Raw genomic sequence first — 14,823 nt, 5'->3', positions numbered from 1 at the left:
AAAATAGCAGAGACGTAGCATAGCATCTGGATGCATGACATGAGATAGAAGTGTAAAAATGTACAAAACGCACTTATCAATTTAAGGTGCATGACAGGAACGAGAAACTTTTTGCCTTTATAGTGCTCCTGTATAAATGCATTCCTACACAGTCAGACTGAATTTTCTTATGAGATAGATCAATATACTGCATATATATTCATACTCATCCAAGAAGAGTAACATTTTTTTTTCATTTGTCATTTCTAATGTAACTGCTGAATTAACATTTAACTAATCTAATGCTATAGTTTCTTTTAAGGTCATTAAACAGTTTGAGGTATTCAGGGATCAGAACTTCCGGAACTTTAGCAAAGAAGTCATGTCTCTAATTACTTTTATCGCCTGTGTAACTGACAACTTTTCTGGTACTTCTATAGGTCTTCACATCCCAAGTGCATCTCTGACTATACTCTGAAACTCTTGGCATGTCAAAAAATAGTCCTTAAGGAAAAACAAATAAAAAACTTTTTTGTAAAATGAGGATTACTTCTGATACTTGTGTTGATAACTAATAAGGTAAGTAATTCAATAGTAAATCTACCACAAATAATTTCCATGGCTTTGAACATGTGCTTTGTCTTTAAAAAGTATATTGCTCTGTTTTGCCCACTTAGAATAATACAGAAGATTTAACAACTGTGAAACCCAATACATGCCTTAACTGGAAAATTAAAATTCATTAAGTGGTCAGTATTTTCACAGTGTGTATATGAAGACAGTTGCAATACAGACATTGAAGATATCACATTCAGACAAAGTGATGTATTATATCTGTGGCATTGATTACCTTTCAAGAGGTTAGTTTACATTGTTTATATCCTCTCACCGTTTTTACCTGGTAAAGTTTTCTTGTCCTCATTGACTGCAGGGAACTCTTTCACCAACTCCTTGTCTTCTCTATTAAGAGAGAGCCAGCACTTGCAGTCAAAGTTCAGTTCTTGTTTTGTATGTAGCTCTTCTAAGTTAAAAGACTTCAAATGCCAGCCTTCAAAGCCTGGCACATCATCACAGCTGACCCGAATCTTGTATACATCTCCAAGATCTCCAGTCTCAACCTGCAAAAAATATCATGAGGAAGAGCATACTGTCAGGGCTGGTTCACTTACAGAGATTTTCCCAAACAGTGTGGAATTCCTAAGCTTGATATTAATCAACAGAAAAGCTGAATTGGAGGCTGGGATATGTGCGATGAGAGAATCAATCCTTCTCTTTTTCATGGTATGATCATGGGTGAGATTGTCTCCCTTATTTTTCTCAGTTCCCTTATAAATATTGTGAGCACAATACTCTACCATCAGGGTGAGTCAAGGTTAAAATTAGAAACACTTGTGCATTTAAGTTCTTTAGACAAAAGGTAACATGTAAAGCTTTGACCCTACTGGATAAGGGGAGCATTAACTTACAGTTAAAGGTTCTGATACAAGCAGTCACATGAGGTATTAATATTATTGATAATTACCATGAGCCTAGAAAGTTTTAATAAATTCGAATTTGCAAAATAATTAGATTTAGAACATGAAATTACTTTATAACCAATTATTTGGAAAAAAAAAAAAGAAGGGATATTTCTTCATAAAAGTAAATCATGAAAGTTACACAAATAACTGTGTAGAACAACACAGCCCTGTTCCCATACTACATATGGGAACTTCAATATCTGGTTGCTGATTGTGGGCTTCTGTGAGTTGTGGTTAAACCATACAACACAGGGCTGTGGGAACGAGGATGATCAAACTGTATCAAGCACTAATGATCTGCATGACATTAACCACTGCACAAGTCTTCTGAACACCAGGAAGTGGAGTGCTGCAGCCTTCCATTGGACAACTGCAAGGAAGACAAGGTGGGAAGTGATTTTCAAGTGAAACGAGGCAAAACAATTATTTTTAAAAGGTAACAATCATTTTTAAGATGGATCAAAACAGAAAATATTGCCAGAGGCCTTGTTCTTCTCTCCTATTGCTTTTTTTTTTCCAGACCAGTCATAACACAAGCTTTCGTGACTGTTGCTGGGAAATAAATCCTTTGTGTACCCAGTAGCATCACAGTAAGAAACTGAAGTTAGTCTTACACAATCATGCTGTGCTTTTTTTTTTCAGCAGGGGCACTACAGTGGCAGCTTCTTCTAGAAGTTTCCCTTTTGTCTGGTGGACTCAGCCAGGTCCAGGGTGGCCCCGCTGCTGGACAGGGCCAAGCCAATTGGTTACACTGATAATGCCTCTGTGATAACATATTTAAAAAGGGGAAAATAAAAAAAAAAAAAAAAAGAAAAAGTGAAGAAGCAGAACGTGAGCAGAGAGGGGGAGGCACAAGCCTCGTGGGTCCGACATCTGGGCCCGACTCTGCCCAGCCCGGCTGCAAGAAGTAGAGAGAGGATGAGATGTGAAGAGAACCTGAGAGGCATCTGCCTGCCAATTGTGAAGGATTTCCTGTGAGAGGAAAGGCTACAGACACCAAGGTCAGTGAAGAAGGAGGGGGAGGAGTAATGCAGCTCCTGGCCAGAATTCCCCTGCAGCCCATGGTGCAGCCCATGGTGAAGCAGGTTGTCCCCCTGCAGCCCATGGAGGCCCACGGAGGAGCAGAGATCCACCTGCAGCCCATGGAGGACCCGATGCTGGGGGAGGTGGATGCCTGAAGGAGGCTGTGGCTCATGGAGGGCCCACTGGGGCACCTGGTTCCTGGGGGACTGCACCCCGTGGAGAAGGAGACCCCACACCAGAGCAGATCATGAAGGACTGTAGCCTGTGGGAGGAACCCCACGCTGGAGCAGAGGAGGAATGTGAGGAGTTCTTCCCCCGAGGAGGAGGAAAGAGCAGCAGAAAACAACGTGTGATTAATTGACTGCAACTCCCATTCCCTCTTCACCCCATGCCACTCAGAAGGGTGGGGAGAATGAGTGAGAGGCTGTGTAGCTTGGTCCTGAGTGGGGCTAAACTACAACACATACCCTGGGACCAGCAGTATCACCCACAGACTGGCTCCCCAAACATTGTACAGAGCTTCTAATAGATAAATTTATTCTCCTTCTCAGCAGAGCTCTGTACTTGACAGCCCTGCGCTGCTGACCTATCTTGCTAAAAGCTAGTTCATGTGCCTTTGTGCAGTGGACACATACATGTAGGGAAGTATCAACTACCTTATTCTTACTAGGGAGGAACCATATAAAAAGTGTGGTTTTGTCATTTTGGGAGAGAGCTGGCCAAGCTCATTAATAATTATTATGCAAATAAGAAATAGTAAAACATCAAAAGTATGCAGAGGAACAGTTAATTGAAAATAAAGCAACCCACCAAAATAATTTTACAGAAGCTTGAACAGTTTATGATGTAGAACTTATGAAAAGAGGCCTATGGTAGGAAAGAATTGCACCTGATGACTGAAAAGGTCCCTTCCCATCTGAATTCTTTTAAGTAAGTATTATAAGTTCTTGCCATGCCACTCCTACAAAATTTCAAGATTCAAGGCATTGTTCTTTAAGGACCAGGGAAGAAATCCTTTCTACTGTCTATGTAACAGCCCCGAGGCTGCAGGGAATCTCTCAGCTCTTGAACTGTAACTCCATAGTACCCACAACAACCACATAGCCATAGCTTTACACTGAAGAAGAGGGCACCAGACTTGACCTCTCTCTAAGCCTAACCTGCCCTGTTTGTCTGTATGTCCTTGAGCATACATAATTTAAGGCTGTCTCAGACATGTGTGAGGGGGGTTATACCCTTGGATCTGTCACATTCTCAGAGGTTCCTGACTGCTGCACCATGAAAAGGGAAATATGTGGGCAGAATTTCATGTCAAGAGTTTTTAATTCATGCTGTGTATGCTGCAAAGGATGTCATTAGCTGTGATGGATTGCAGTTTAATTCTCCTAAAATATGCATTCATCTCTTACCAAACTTAACAGGAATTATTTGGGTTCATTGAGAGGAGAGCACACAGGTTCTTCACTCATCTAAATTATAGTTCCTTCATGGGCAACAAAATCATTGCTTCTTCTCTTTCAAAATGAGACTACTGACTTATAAAATAAATTACTGCCTCTAGATTTTCCTTCTTGCAGATGGACCTCAGGACTGTATCACAGAGCTACTCTAAATGCCGTGCACAGCTTATTCCATAAAGGTCTCTGTTTTGCAGTTAACATTACAGAACTTAGTTATTTTTATATGACAGGGCAAGTTGTACCTCACATTTTACTATTGCTTTACAGAATACCAGAGAGACTATTTAAAAGCCACTATTTTCCCCTTTTGTTTCTAGAATCACAATTTCAATTAAATCCATGACTGCCTTTGAAACAGGAAGCCCTAGCAGTCACGCTGTCTATGATCCATAGAATTAAACAACATAACTTATTTTCAATTGAGTGTATTAGATATTTCTCCCCTTTTCATGGGTTTGGTTTTTTTCCCCCACAGTTCTGGCCATTATTAGTATTTTTGTTCAGCTCCATCGTTATAACAGAGCATTGCCATTACAACATTATTGTAATCCTTTTCTGAGCAATTGAATACGATCAGTTTCCCTTTGGAATATGATACCCTACCTTTGATCCCATAATTGGTTTTTCCCTCCATCAGTGCCTATTAATTGATGTAACATGACCTTCAAAGCAGAGACAGACAAATAATTCATCACAAAGTGTATATCCAGTGAATATCTTGGGTTTAAGTTTGCAGAATGTTTGTAAGAGGACACTTTACCTTGTTTTCTATTTATGATTATAATCTCCTAATTAATTTTTCCAGATTTATTTCTTCTGATTTTTTTTTAAATAATATTAAGTACTTGAAATCTGAACTGAGTTGGATATGATTTGTCATATACTAAGCAATGCAATATTTTTTCCGTTAAATGATTAAAGGAGCATAGCTCTTATAATCAAGAGGATGCTCTGGCAAAGCCGCTGGGGTTTTGAAGCTCTCAGAGACAGGTAACTGATGAAGATGATTAGAAAATTTCATAATATTTAAAATCTTTTCCTTTTTGACTCATACAGGGCTCTCCAAAGACATCATGCCTAATGTAATTAAAGCTTTGTCAAATGTACTGTTGGGGCGTACATTTAAATTAAATTCTTTATCACTTCCCTGTTAAAAAAAAAAAAAAAAGCATAAATGATTCTAGTTAGAAGAGTGTGGTCAAAGCATCCTAAAATTCAGCTGAACAGCTTTCTGTCAGGAACTCCAAAAACCCCGCTACTTGTTGTTTGGAGCACCATCTCATACTGTGGAAAACATATGGAGCATTGCATTGCATTGCATTATGTGATTTAAAATTTTCCATCACCCTCATAATCCTTAACAGAAAATACATCCGCATTTATTGTGTATTTACAAACAGTTCTACTTGAAGATCTCAAGATCTCTGTTGCTCATTTCATACTATCTATGCTAGCGCTTTGGAGAGGAGTTTAAGGGATCCCAATCCCATGATCTGTCAGTCCACGTATCTTTGCATTTTATGATTCCCTGGATAATAAAATGTGCATGATAGACTAGAACTCTCCAAATGCATGCTCCAACAAGCTTACTCTGTAAGTAACCAAGAAACACTGACAACTGGAAGAAAGATATATATACTTTAGAAATTTACTCATTCCACATGAGATCAGCAATTTATTCCTGTTATAACTGGAATATCAAGGAAAAAAAATCTACTACTGCACTGTCAGTTTACTTTCATTTTCCCAGTTATTTTTCCATGTGTTTGTTCATTGGAGACGGCATGGTTTCTTGCCATGCTATCTTCAATGCTAGAATTCCCAATAGATTCAATAACATTTACACATTCACCTATTTCTCAATTTATTTATTACAACTGAGGTGTTCTAATTAAATTTATTCTAATTTAAGCAGCTCACCCACTGTACTAGAGGTGCCTGAGACCATTGAAACCCAACAACTGTACCTGATAGCATGCTGCTATTTTATCTCTTTTAACAATTTATTCCTTACGCTTGCTACGTGCAATTAAACTACACCTGTTCTTCCATAGGAGTTGGTTAGAAATATTTTGGAACAAATAATCATTCTGAATACATTTCACATCTGTGCACATATTTGTGTGAGAGCACCTGGAAAATCAGGAATTTACATGCCTTTCTGTCCTCGGTGTGCAATAAACGTATCTCTGAGATGAAAACTAAGCTTACTGTTTCAAAACAATGTGAGCTGCTTATAGCACATAATCTGTTGTTCTTTTCACTGCACTGTATTTCTGAGGACATTTGTCTAGGACCAGGATCTTGGCGGGATTTAAAAGTTCATTTACTCCTGCTTGTTGGAAAGCTGAATTCACAGCTTGTCCTCCTTGTGATACCATGCTCATGCCTCCAGCTTGCTGCTACAGTGGGAGAACGTGAGCAAAGCTTCTGAGTTCTTCTGAATAGCCTTAGTAAGAACAAAGAAAGGGAGAGTAAAATGAAAGTAGGTTTATTAGCTAAACCAGCTAGAGAAGATATTAAGGTATTTATGGAGATATCTGTGAATCCCCAAATGCTCCTTTATATCAGACTCGCTATTCTGATTTCCTTACAGTGTCACAAAAACTGTAAAACACTGTAAGCTATGTGGCAAAGAGACAAATTTCATGCACAATAAACAATGCTCAAACAGTATTAATGCTCAAATAGTATTAACTTCTTCATATAAAGCAACAAAAACAAGGACACAAATAGCTAAGGCGAAAATATAGGCACTAACCCAAAGCCAATCCAAAGTACAAACCAGCATTTAAAAAGCCCTTGAGGTGGAAGCCCAGTATGATGGATATGGTACTATGGTACCCAGGAGAGTAGAATATGAAGGACAACTATGGCTAATGCATCACACTACTTATTTCTCCTAGCATGATACCCAGTCATTGAAATTAGGTAATCTTAACAAGGAATACAGGCCATTTGGAAAATTGCCACCAAGTTGGATGTAACAGAGAACTGCTTTATGGAATGACGCTTGCCAAAATTCAGCCAACTGGTGTGGTTGCTCCACGCATAAATTCTGCCTCTATTGACTTCTTCAGTTTATGTCGATAGCTTCGGAAGCTCCTTTTGTTGCTCAGTGTGCTTCCTGTCTGTTTTCTGATAAGCAGCTGCTTTCTTGTCTTTAACAAGTGCCATTTATCCTTTAATTCACTCCCCGTAAAGTTCCTAAATTGCTTTAGCTTGTTATTTAAATTAAAAATTCAGCCTGGATCATATAATTATGATGAACTTTTGACAACATTTTCTAAGTGTAATTTTTCCATTGTTTTCAGAATGTTTACTGCAGCCTTTGAAAAGCATTCCTGAGCTTTATGAAACTGCCTTGAATTGCGAGCTATTTCTCCCATCTCACTGGCCAGAAGCTGCACTTCATGCCAACCAACAGTATTTGCAGGGACTTAGCCTAAAAAGCTGAGGCAGAATTTGAACGTGTAAAAGTTGCCTCAGATGAATCCTCTCAAAGCAGCAGGATGCACGTCATGTGTACAGGTAGTTAGGACTGTTTTAGGGTTGATTTTAATATTGGCCATGTATATGCTATCACTTTAGGGTTCATCACATTTTGATAAGCATGAATGCATTCTCCTTATCCAGAAAAATCCTCTACCTGCTGGCTTGAGAGACATAACTTTTTTGGGGGAGGGTGGAGACTGCTTTACAGAGATTGAAACAAAGAGAAGCCCATTTAACGTCATATGGGAATATTGTCCAGTCCTTCATATTCTGCATTCTCAAATAAATTGTATGAACTGCAATTCAAGAATCTTTAGAGTTAGAAAACATGCAAGACAAGCTGATGAACACAATACATTATACCAAAAGGACCATTTTTCTCTGTGATATTTACACGTGAAGGTACTGAAAATGCAAAGACAACACTGCAGCTGGCTGTAGTAGAACAGGACTACAAGCAGAAGATGACCCAAGATCTGAAGTTCTATCTTTCCATCTTTGTAAAAAAATACGTCATTTGTAGCAGCCTAACATTCCACATATAAATATATATATACACACACACACACATAACATAAGAAGGACATGGACCAGTTTGAGAGTGTCCAGAGGAGGCCATGAAGATGATCAGAGGGCTGGAGCACCTCTCCTATGAGGACAGGCTGAGAGAGTTGGGATTGTTCAGCCTGGAGAAGAGAAGGCTCTGGGGAGACCTTATAGTGGTCTTCCAGTACCTAAAGGAGGCCTACAAGAAAGGTGGGGAGAAATTCTTTCTTTAGCAGGGCCTGTTGTGATAGGACTAGGGATAACGGTTTTAAAATAGAGGTAAATTCAGACTGGACATAAGGAAAAAATGTTTTCCAGTGAGGGTGGTAGAACACTGGAACAGGTTGCCCAGAGAGGTAGTGGATGCCCCATCCCTGGAAACATTCAAGGCCAGGTTAGATGAGGCTGTGAGCAACCTGATCTGGTTGGAAATGTCCCTGCTCCTTGGAGTGGCATTGAACTAGATGATCTTTAAAGGTCCCTTCCAACCCAAACTATTCTATGATTCTATAATTCTATATATATCTTTTGGCTAGAGAGGAGTATCCTGGTAAGCTCTGCATAGTACCGTATATTTATGACTTACAATGAATTCATCTGTTGCTCTGGGTAGAAAGCACACATATCCTGGGGTTTGTGGAGAAAGTAGAAGCTCATCACTTTTGCCCTTTGAGCCGTAAATCACAAGGGTCCTTTTACACTCTTGTGGCTCCGGGGAATCTCCATCTGTTTTTACCTGCACTCTCCACTGTTGTGCTAAACAAAATAAAAATGTCACATTTTTAGTATCAATGGCAGAAAGTAACAGATGTTTTTGTTATTATTGCAATAAATAATTTAAAGATTACTAAGAACTTACATCACATTTTATAAAAGTAGACAAATAGACATTCCTTCTCTTGAAGGTAATTATAACTTAAATAAGACTTGATAAGCGTAAGAGAACTGTTGAATTGGGTATGCAAGGAGCAATTAACACCAAGGAAGCAGTAAAATGAATATTTGGCTAGTTTTCTGCTTTCTGTATAACAAAATAGGTTGTTTTTTTATTGCAGTAATAAATTCATTAAATTTCCATTCTTAAAGTGTTCATATGTAACATGGAAAAGAAAAGTAACATTTTGTAAGACTTCAGTGAGATCCATTTGTAAGAACTGCTGGCTAACACACAACGAGTCAAACAATGAAACTTAAATCTATTTTCTCAGATTTTTCTAATCTAATTTGTCACGTTCAGTTTGCTCCTTTGTCAGATCAAATCTTTCATTAGACTTGAATACAAAATTTAGGGAATTCCAAAGAACTGTTTGCACTGACCTCAGCTTATGGCTCGGGCCTTCAGAGGTTCTTTTTGGTAGGTCACCTGTACTCATAACAACATTTGAACTCCAAAATGCAACCAAGAAGCTACAAAAAAATATTCCAGGTGTGGAAAAAATACTGTGTCTTAGATGGACAGTATAGACTCGAAAGTTACTTAACTGCTTGAATGTGAATCTTCCCCTGAATTCAAATGAATTCTTTGTAGAAAAGACACTTGATCCTGCATGGCAAAAGGAACTTAACAATGGAAGGAAATCAAAAGCCTGTGTTTAGACTGTTACCAGTACTGTGATAATATGATAATTTGCTAATAGGATTAATATGAAGAAGAACTATTTCATGATTTTGTGTAAGCCTACAATACAATGTGCTAACAAAATAAATGTTAGAATAGTTTAATTTAGAAATAAATTGGATGTTATTCTTTTCTTACAGCACTGTGTATTTTTTTCATACCTTTTGTTTTCCTTCACCTTCTTGGAGATGGAAATTGCATGAAAATCTGATCCGGTTTTCTTGATTTATTATTTTTTCCCTGTTTTTCACATTGTTTTCTTTAGCTAATTCTAGTTTCTCCCTTGGTATAGAAGCTTTTTCTGCATTACATCTGACTGTTCCCTGACTCTTCTGGGCTCAGCTACAAAACAGCAGGCAAATACACATCTCACAGTCAGTCTGCTGAGTAACACAGTAGTTGGAAGAATCCTTCCATCTGAACTCTTTTTTGAGGTCATTTCCAGGAATGAGTCAAAGGTAGTATGTGGAAGATCTACACTTTGCTTAATGAGGAACTTTTGTTGTTTGATATATGTGCCAGCCTTGAATTTTATCTCCCTGTGCCAGGTTGGCATGTGGTACCCTTCAGGGTGTCACACTTGGTGAAGTCAAGCATCGTTTGAGCTTCTGCTGTTCCTGAGCACTCTGAGGGTTTATGAGGCTATTCAAATTTTTACAAAGACTCCCAGCATAGCCCTGAAGCTCTGATCCTCTCCAACTATATCCTATTTTGAAGATTGACCCAGGAACACAGCAGAGGAGAAACTGACATAATTTTGCATTACTGTGTTTCCCAGGTGAGCTTCCTTCTTCTCTCTGTAATATCCCTTGGCTTCAGGAGAGAGCAAGCCCCAAGTTAAGAGAAAGCACTGATGCATAACTTCTAGTTCCTTGCTCAAAGAGACAGCATGTTTAGGAGAAGGTATTTCAGGCAACGTGATTTATTTTAATTAAAATCCATGATTATGGTTTTAATTATTGTTTCAGAAGAAAGGCTAAGACACTAGTTGGGAGTTTTCCAGGAAATGAATCAGTGGTTAACAGATTTAAGACCTCTTAGCATCTGTGTTTGTCTGTTCTCCTGTCTTTACTTTTAATGCTTCTACAATTTGGTAACTGAGCTAAACCAGACTGACTGCATTTTCTGTCAGTTCAGTACATTCATTTAAGCTGCTCATGCCAGAATAAGAAAAAAAAAAGTTTTGTCTAATATTATATTCATTTCACAGCTACATGATAAGGATGGCTGCACCAGACAGGAGACCTAGAATGGCATTCACAGTTTGCTAGATGTATGAGCAGGTTGCTTACTTCCCAGAGGTTGTAGAAATTTGTGTTGCCTTGAGGCAGAGCAGTCAGTGTGCTTATTTTATTTTCTTAGGTAATTCAGCCTCCACTTGTCATTGGTTTTTAGAAGCAGGACCAATCTATTTACAATTTGGGAATTCTGTGATTATTCTTACCCCACTAGCAAATACTGGTAAGGTAGGAAATAATTTTAAAGGGAAGGAAGTCATGGGAGAATTTACTGCATATTTTCTCTTTTTTAATGAATTTTCTATATGCCTTAATACCAACAATCTTGCATAAGACAAGAGCCAACCTAGAAATATCTATTAACTGACCTCCATTCATCAACGTTGGAATACATTTTATGCGCAACCCACAAAAACCCACAATATCACGGAGCACCCTACAGGAACCACATTACAGGAACTCAGCTTCTTTTAAGTGACTGCAGTGTGGACAATACTAGAATATACTAAGTCTTGTCTCCTTGCTTTGGGAGAAAAACTTTTGCTATATGCTATTATGCTACTCCACCTATTTTGAGGCAGAAAAGGAAAAGAGAAAATGGAAGGTGGAAATAGTTAAATTTACCAGCAATGTAGGAAACATTTTAGAGAGCAATATGAAGTCCCATTCACCCTCAAAACAACTTAATTATTTGAGAGCTGAGAGCAGCTATCCACCTTCCCTACCAAGGCAATCCCTTTTGTCTTTTTCTCATGCATTGAACATAGAAGGTAGAATCAAGAGAATACAAATAAATCTGTTTCTGTGCTTGATTCGCCAGAGCCTCTCCACAATCCACAGATGTACAAACGTTGCTGGGAAAACCTGACATGGGCATACTGCATTTTAGCAGAATCCATAGCCAGCAGCAGCATTCACAGGGATCTGGGATTTATGCTTCATTGAACCTGGCATAATGCCAGCCTGGCTGAAGAAGGACTTAGAACCCTCAAGTAACCTGCTTAGCATTGATGACTTTCAAACTCTCTTTTTTTGGCTAGATGGTTGAACTTCTTATTAGCTTTATCTAAAGAGAACGAGATTTCTAATATTCAGAGTGACTTATTGGGGTTTTTTTGGTCACCTTTGTTATAGACCTTACCTAAGCACATTGATCTTATTCTGAAAATCACCAAATACCATTGAATTACCCCAACTAACTTTTTATTACTTTCCCTGAAGCTCGTATAGAATATGACCACATGAACGCATAAAACATTGGCTCCCTAACATCAACACTGCTGCCTGCCTCTTATTCAGTAAATGTATATTATATGGAAAGGTTTCAACTCCATTGTTAGTGGGACTGCTTATTGCTGCTATCTGCTCTGCCATGTGAAATCTTCACTGCTATGGCTGCTGGGAGAATTTAAGGCAATTACTTTTTCTTCCAAGATTCTGCATCTCTGGAATTTTCTCTTATCAGCTCTACCCCTGGTACTCTATCATGATGGAATGACATAGAACCGAACACAAGACACTTTTCCAAACTTCTTGTGACTGTTACCTTCTTATAAAGCTCAATCTTTTCACATGCAAGTTCTTTGAGATAACCGGTACAACAACACAAATTAAACTGTGAACAATGCTGAGATCAGTCCTGCTCATGCCTTTTTTACATGAGGCATAAAATCACGATCTCTCATCTACCTCAGCTCCTCACTGGCATGAGCCCCTGGGTAAAGAAAAGATGGCTAAAGAGCAATTCAAGCTAAGCTGATGCATAGTTAATTACCAGAATAGTTCCTAAAAATGTTCTTCTCCATTACATCTTCATTATTCAGAAGGTCTGATCTCAGCCTAAGAAATCAGCACACATTCTTTGGGTCCTTCTGGACATTTTGACAGTGTGACATTTCACAAACTGATTAGGAATAAGCCACTCCTTTCTCCTCATAATCAATATATGGTGTCTAACCACTCCTGACACACACAGACTCTTAGCAGCCTGTGCATCTGTGCCTGCCTATTATAACACAACAAAGATTGAAGCTGCACTGGAAAAAACTTTGATTAGTAGTAAAATATAGTCTATTGTCTGAACATAAGGTGAAACAGATATTATGGCTGCATGTCTGAACTGTGCACGTAGCGGAATGCAGAATCCAATTCCAAGTCACTCTTCTGAACATCAGATTTCTCTGTGGGAAAGCCTTTACTTCCCTGGTTAATCAGTCTCCTCTTGTCAAAGTTATGTTGCTGTGGAACAATAAAGCTGTGGGCTAAACTGACTGAATGCGAATGATTTAATTTTCACTGAAACTGGAATTAGATCAAGAGATCAGGACTCATCCTATAGAAGGCAAGTCACTGTTTCCAGAGCCAAATGTAAATGTTACTTTTTTAACTTTAGTTTCTGCCATAGAGTTTGCAGACATAGTTACAGAGAATACACATTTACAGTTGAATGTTCATAAAGAGACTTGTGTCTGTTTCTCTTTTCTAATTAGGGAGAAACACAAAGATGGTATCTCAAATTTTAAACACTTGAGAGGTATTAGCATATTACAGTGATGAGGCTGTCTTTTAGGTATAAAAATAGCTGGGTATTTAGTTTTTTGTTAAAATGTTTTCACTAATTCAAGCAGGTTTAGTCAACTGAATGCATATACTACATTTAGCTTCACTAAGGGATTTGAAGTTTAAGACTGCATTATTTCTGGCTACTTCAGGAGTACCCTGATGGATTTTGACCTGAAAATGCTTCCACTGACACTTCACAACACATTTTTCAACTTGATGATGTTTGCTAGGGGACCTGTCCCTATGTGTTAAATGACAGTGACATTGGGATAAACAAAACAACACTTGAATCTCTTCTCAGAGGAATTCCTGGATTATTTCAGGACAGAATAGTAGAAATGTGAAGAAAATCAGAAATGGTTTATGAGTAGCATGTCTTCTCAATTACTTATAAAGGCCTAGTCCTTTCTGTAGACAACTGCCAGCTAATTTGTCTTCATTTTCTCTCAAATTTAACAGTTTACATATAAATAAGGTTACTTGCTCACATATTTGTCACTTAACACTGATTTGCAGATTAAATTTAAACAGCAAAAACAATGGCATAGAAAACAACTCTTACCTTTAAGGAATGCCTTCTTTGAATTGCCATCCTCTAAAATACGAACAAAAAAAAAAAAGTGAACAATTTTATTATCACTTTTCTTGTTAATTTACAGTCTTATTCAGAAGGGTTCTTCAGTAATAACTGGGCATTAAGTATACACTATATTGCTATGACATTAATTTTTTTTAACAAAATACTTACTATTGGCAGTTAGCTCCCTCTCAGTTTTCCCATCATCTTGATATTCATCTAACCATCTTTCATTGCAAAAATAAAAATAATAAGATTAATAACAATTATCAGTATATTACAAGTAATCTGACAATTACCCTCTCTCTCCAATAGTATTTTTAAATACTTTTTAATCAAATTATGTCTTAAAACTACTTCCTAGATTGAATTTTCTTTTATACATTCATCATAGTTGACCTTATTCATATTAGGATAATTTGGCTCACTCTGCTTCAGGCAAATAGGAATTTTCATTGTAGATATATGATATGAAGTGCTACAGCACTGTATGAAGTAGACATTATATGAAACACTAATTATTTACAGGATCAGACTCAACTGTACATTTGAGGGGGTTGTATGACCTGCAGTAGTTAGTTATTTTCATTGCACTTAAAATGATACATAACCCCTGCAGGTCTGGAAGTTTCTAAAGCTTCTGTAGATCTGCAGCAATGAATCAAATTTCTCTTTTAACTTTCTTTGTCTTTTATACTGATGAATTTAAAGATCTTTCCTGCAATATCATTTCACCACAAACATATCCATACTCTTTCAGTTGATCTCCTTTGCTGATATAATAACACTTTACAGCCTTTAACAA

At 37.8% G+C, this 14,823-nt stretch overlaps 2 protein-coding genes across 3 annotated transcripts in view; one reads left to right on the top strand and one right to left on the bottom strand.

Annotated features, from left to right (window-relative positions):
- Positions 1-14,823, top strand: part of LOC104474368 (DGAT1/2-independent enzyme synthesizing storage lipids) — a 688,180-nt gene that overhangs the window by 379,141 nt on the left and 294,216 nt on the right. The gene's annotated exons all lie outside the window — the stretch shown is intronic.
- The window catches only part of RP1 (RP1 axonemal microtubule associated), a 181,203-nt gene that overhangs the window by 72,124 nt on the left and 94,256 nt on the right, over positions 1-14,823 (bottom strand). Inside the window, 4 exon segments of the mRNA XM_086742338.1 lie at positions 878-1,097; positions 8,610-8,779; positions 14,004-14,036; positions 14,190-14,245. Coding sequence (XP_086598464.1) covers positions 878-1,097; positions 8,610-8,779; positions 14,004-14,036; positions 14,190-14,245 — 479 coding nt within the window.

This window comes from Chlamydotis macqueenii, chromosome 2, assembly GCF_036417535.1.
Source record: "Chlamydotis macqueenii isolate bChlMac1 chromosome 2, bChlMac1.mat, whole genome shotgun sequence".
NCBI classification, from domain to species: Eukaryota; Metazoa; Chordata; class Aves; order Otidiformes; family Otididae; genus Chlamydotis; species Chlamydotis macqueenii.
This window is presented reverse-complemented; position numbering and strand designations above follow the sequence as displayed.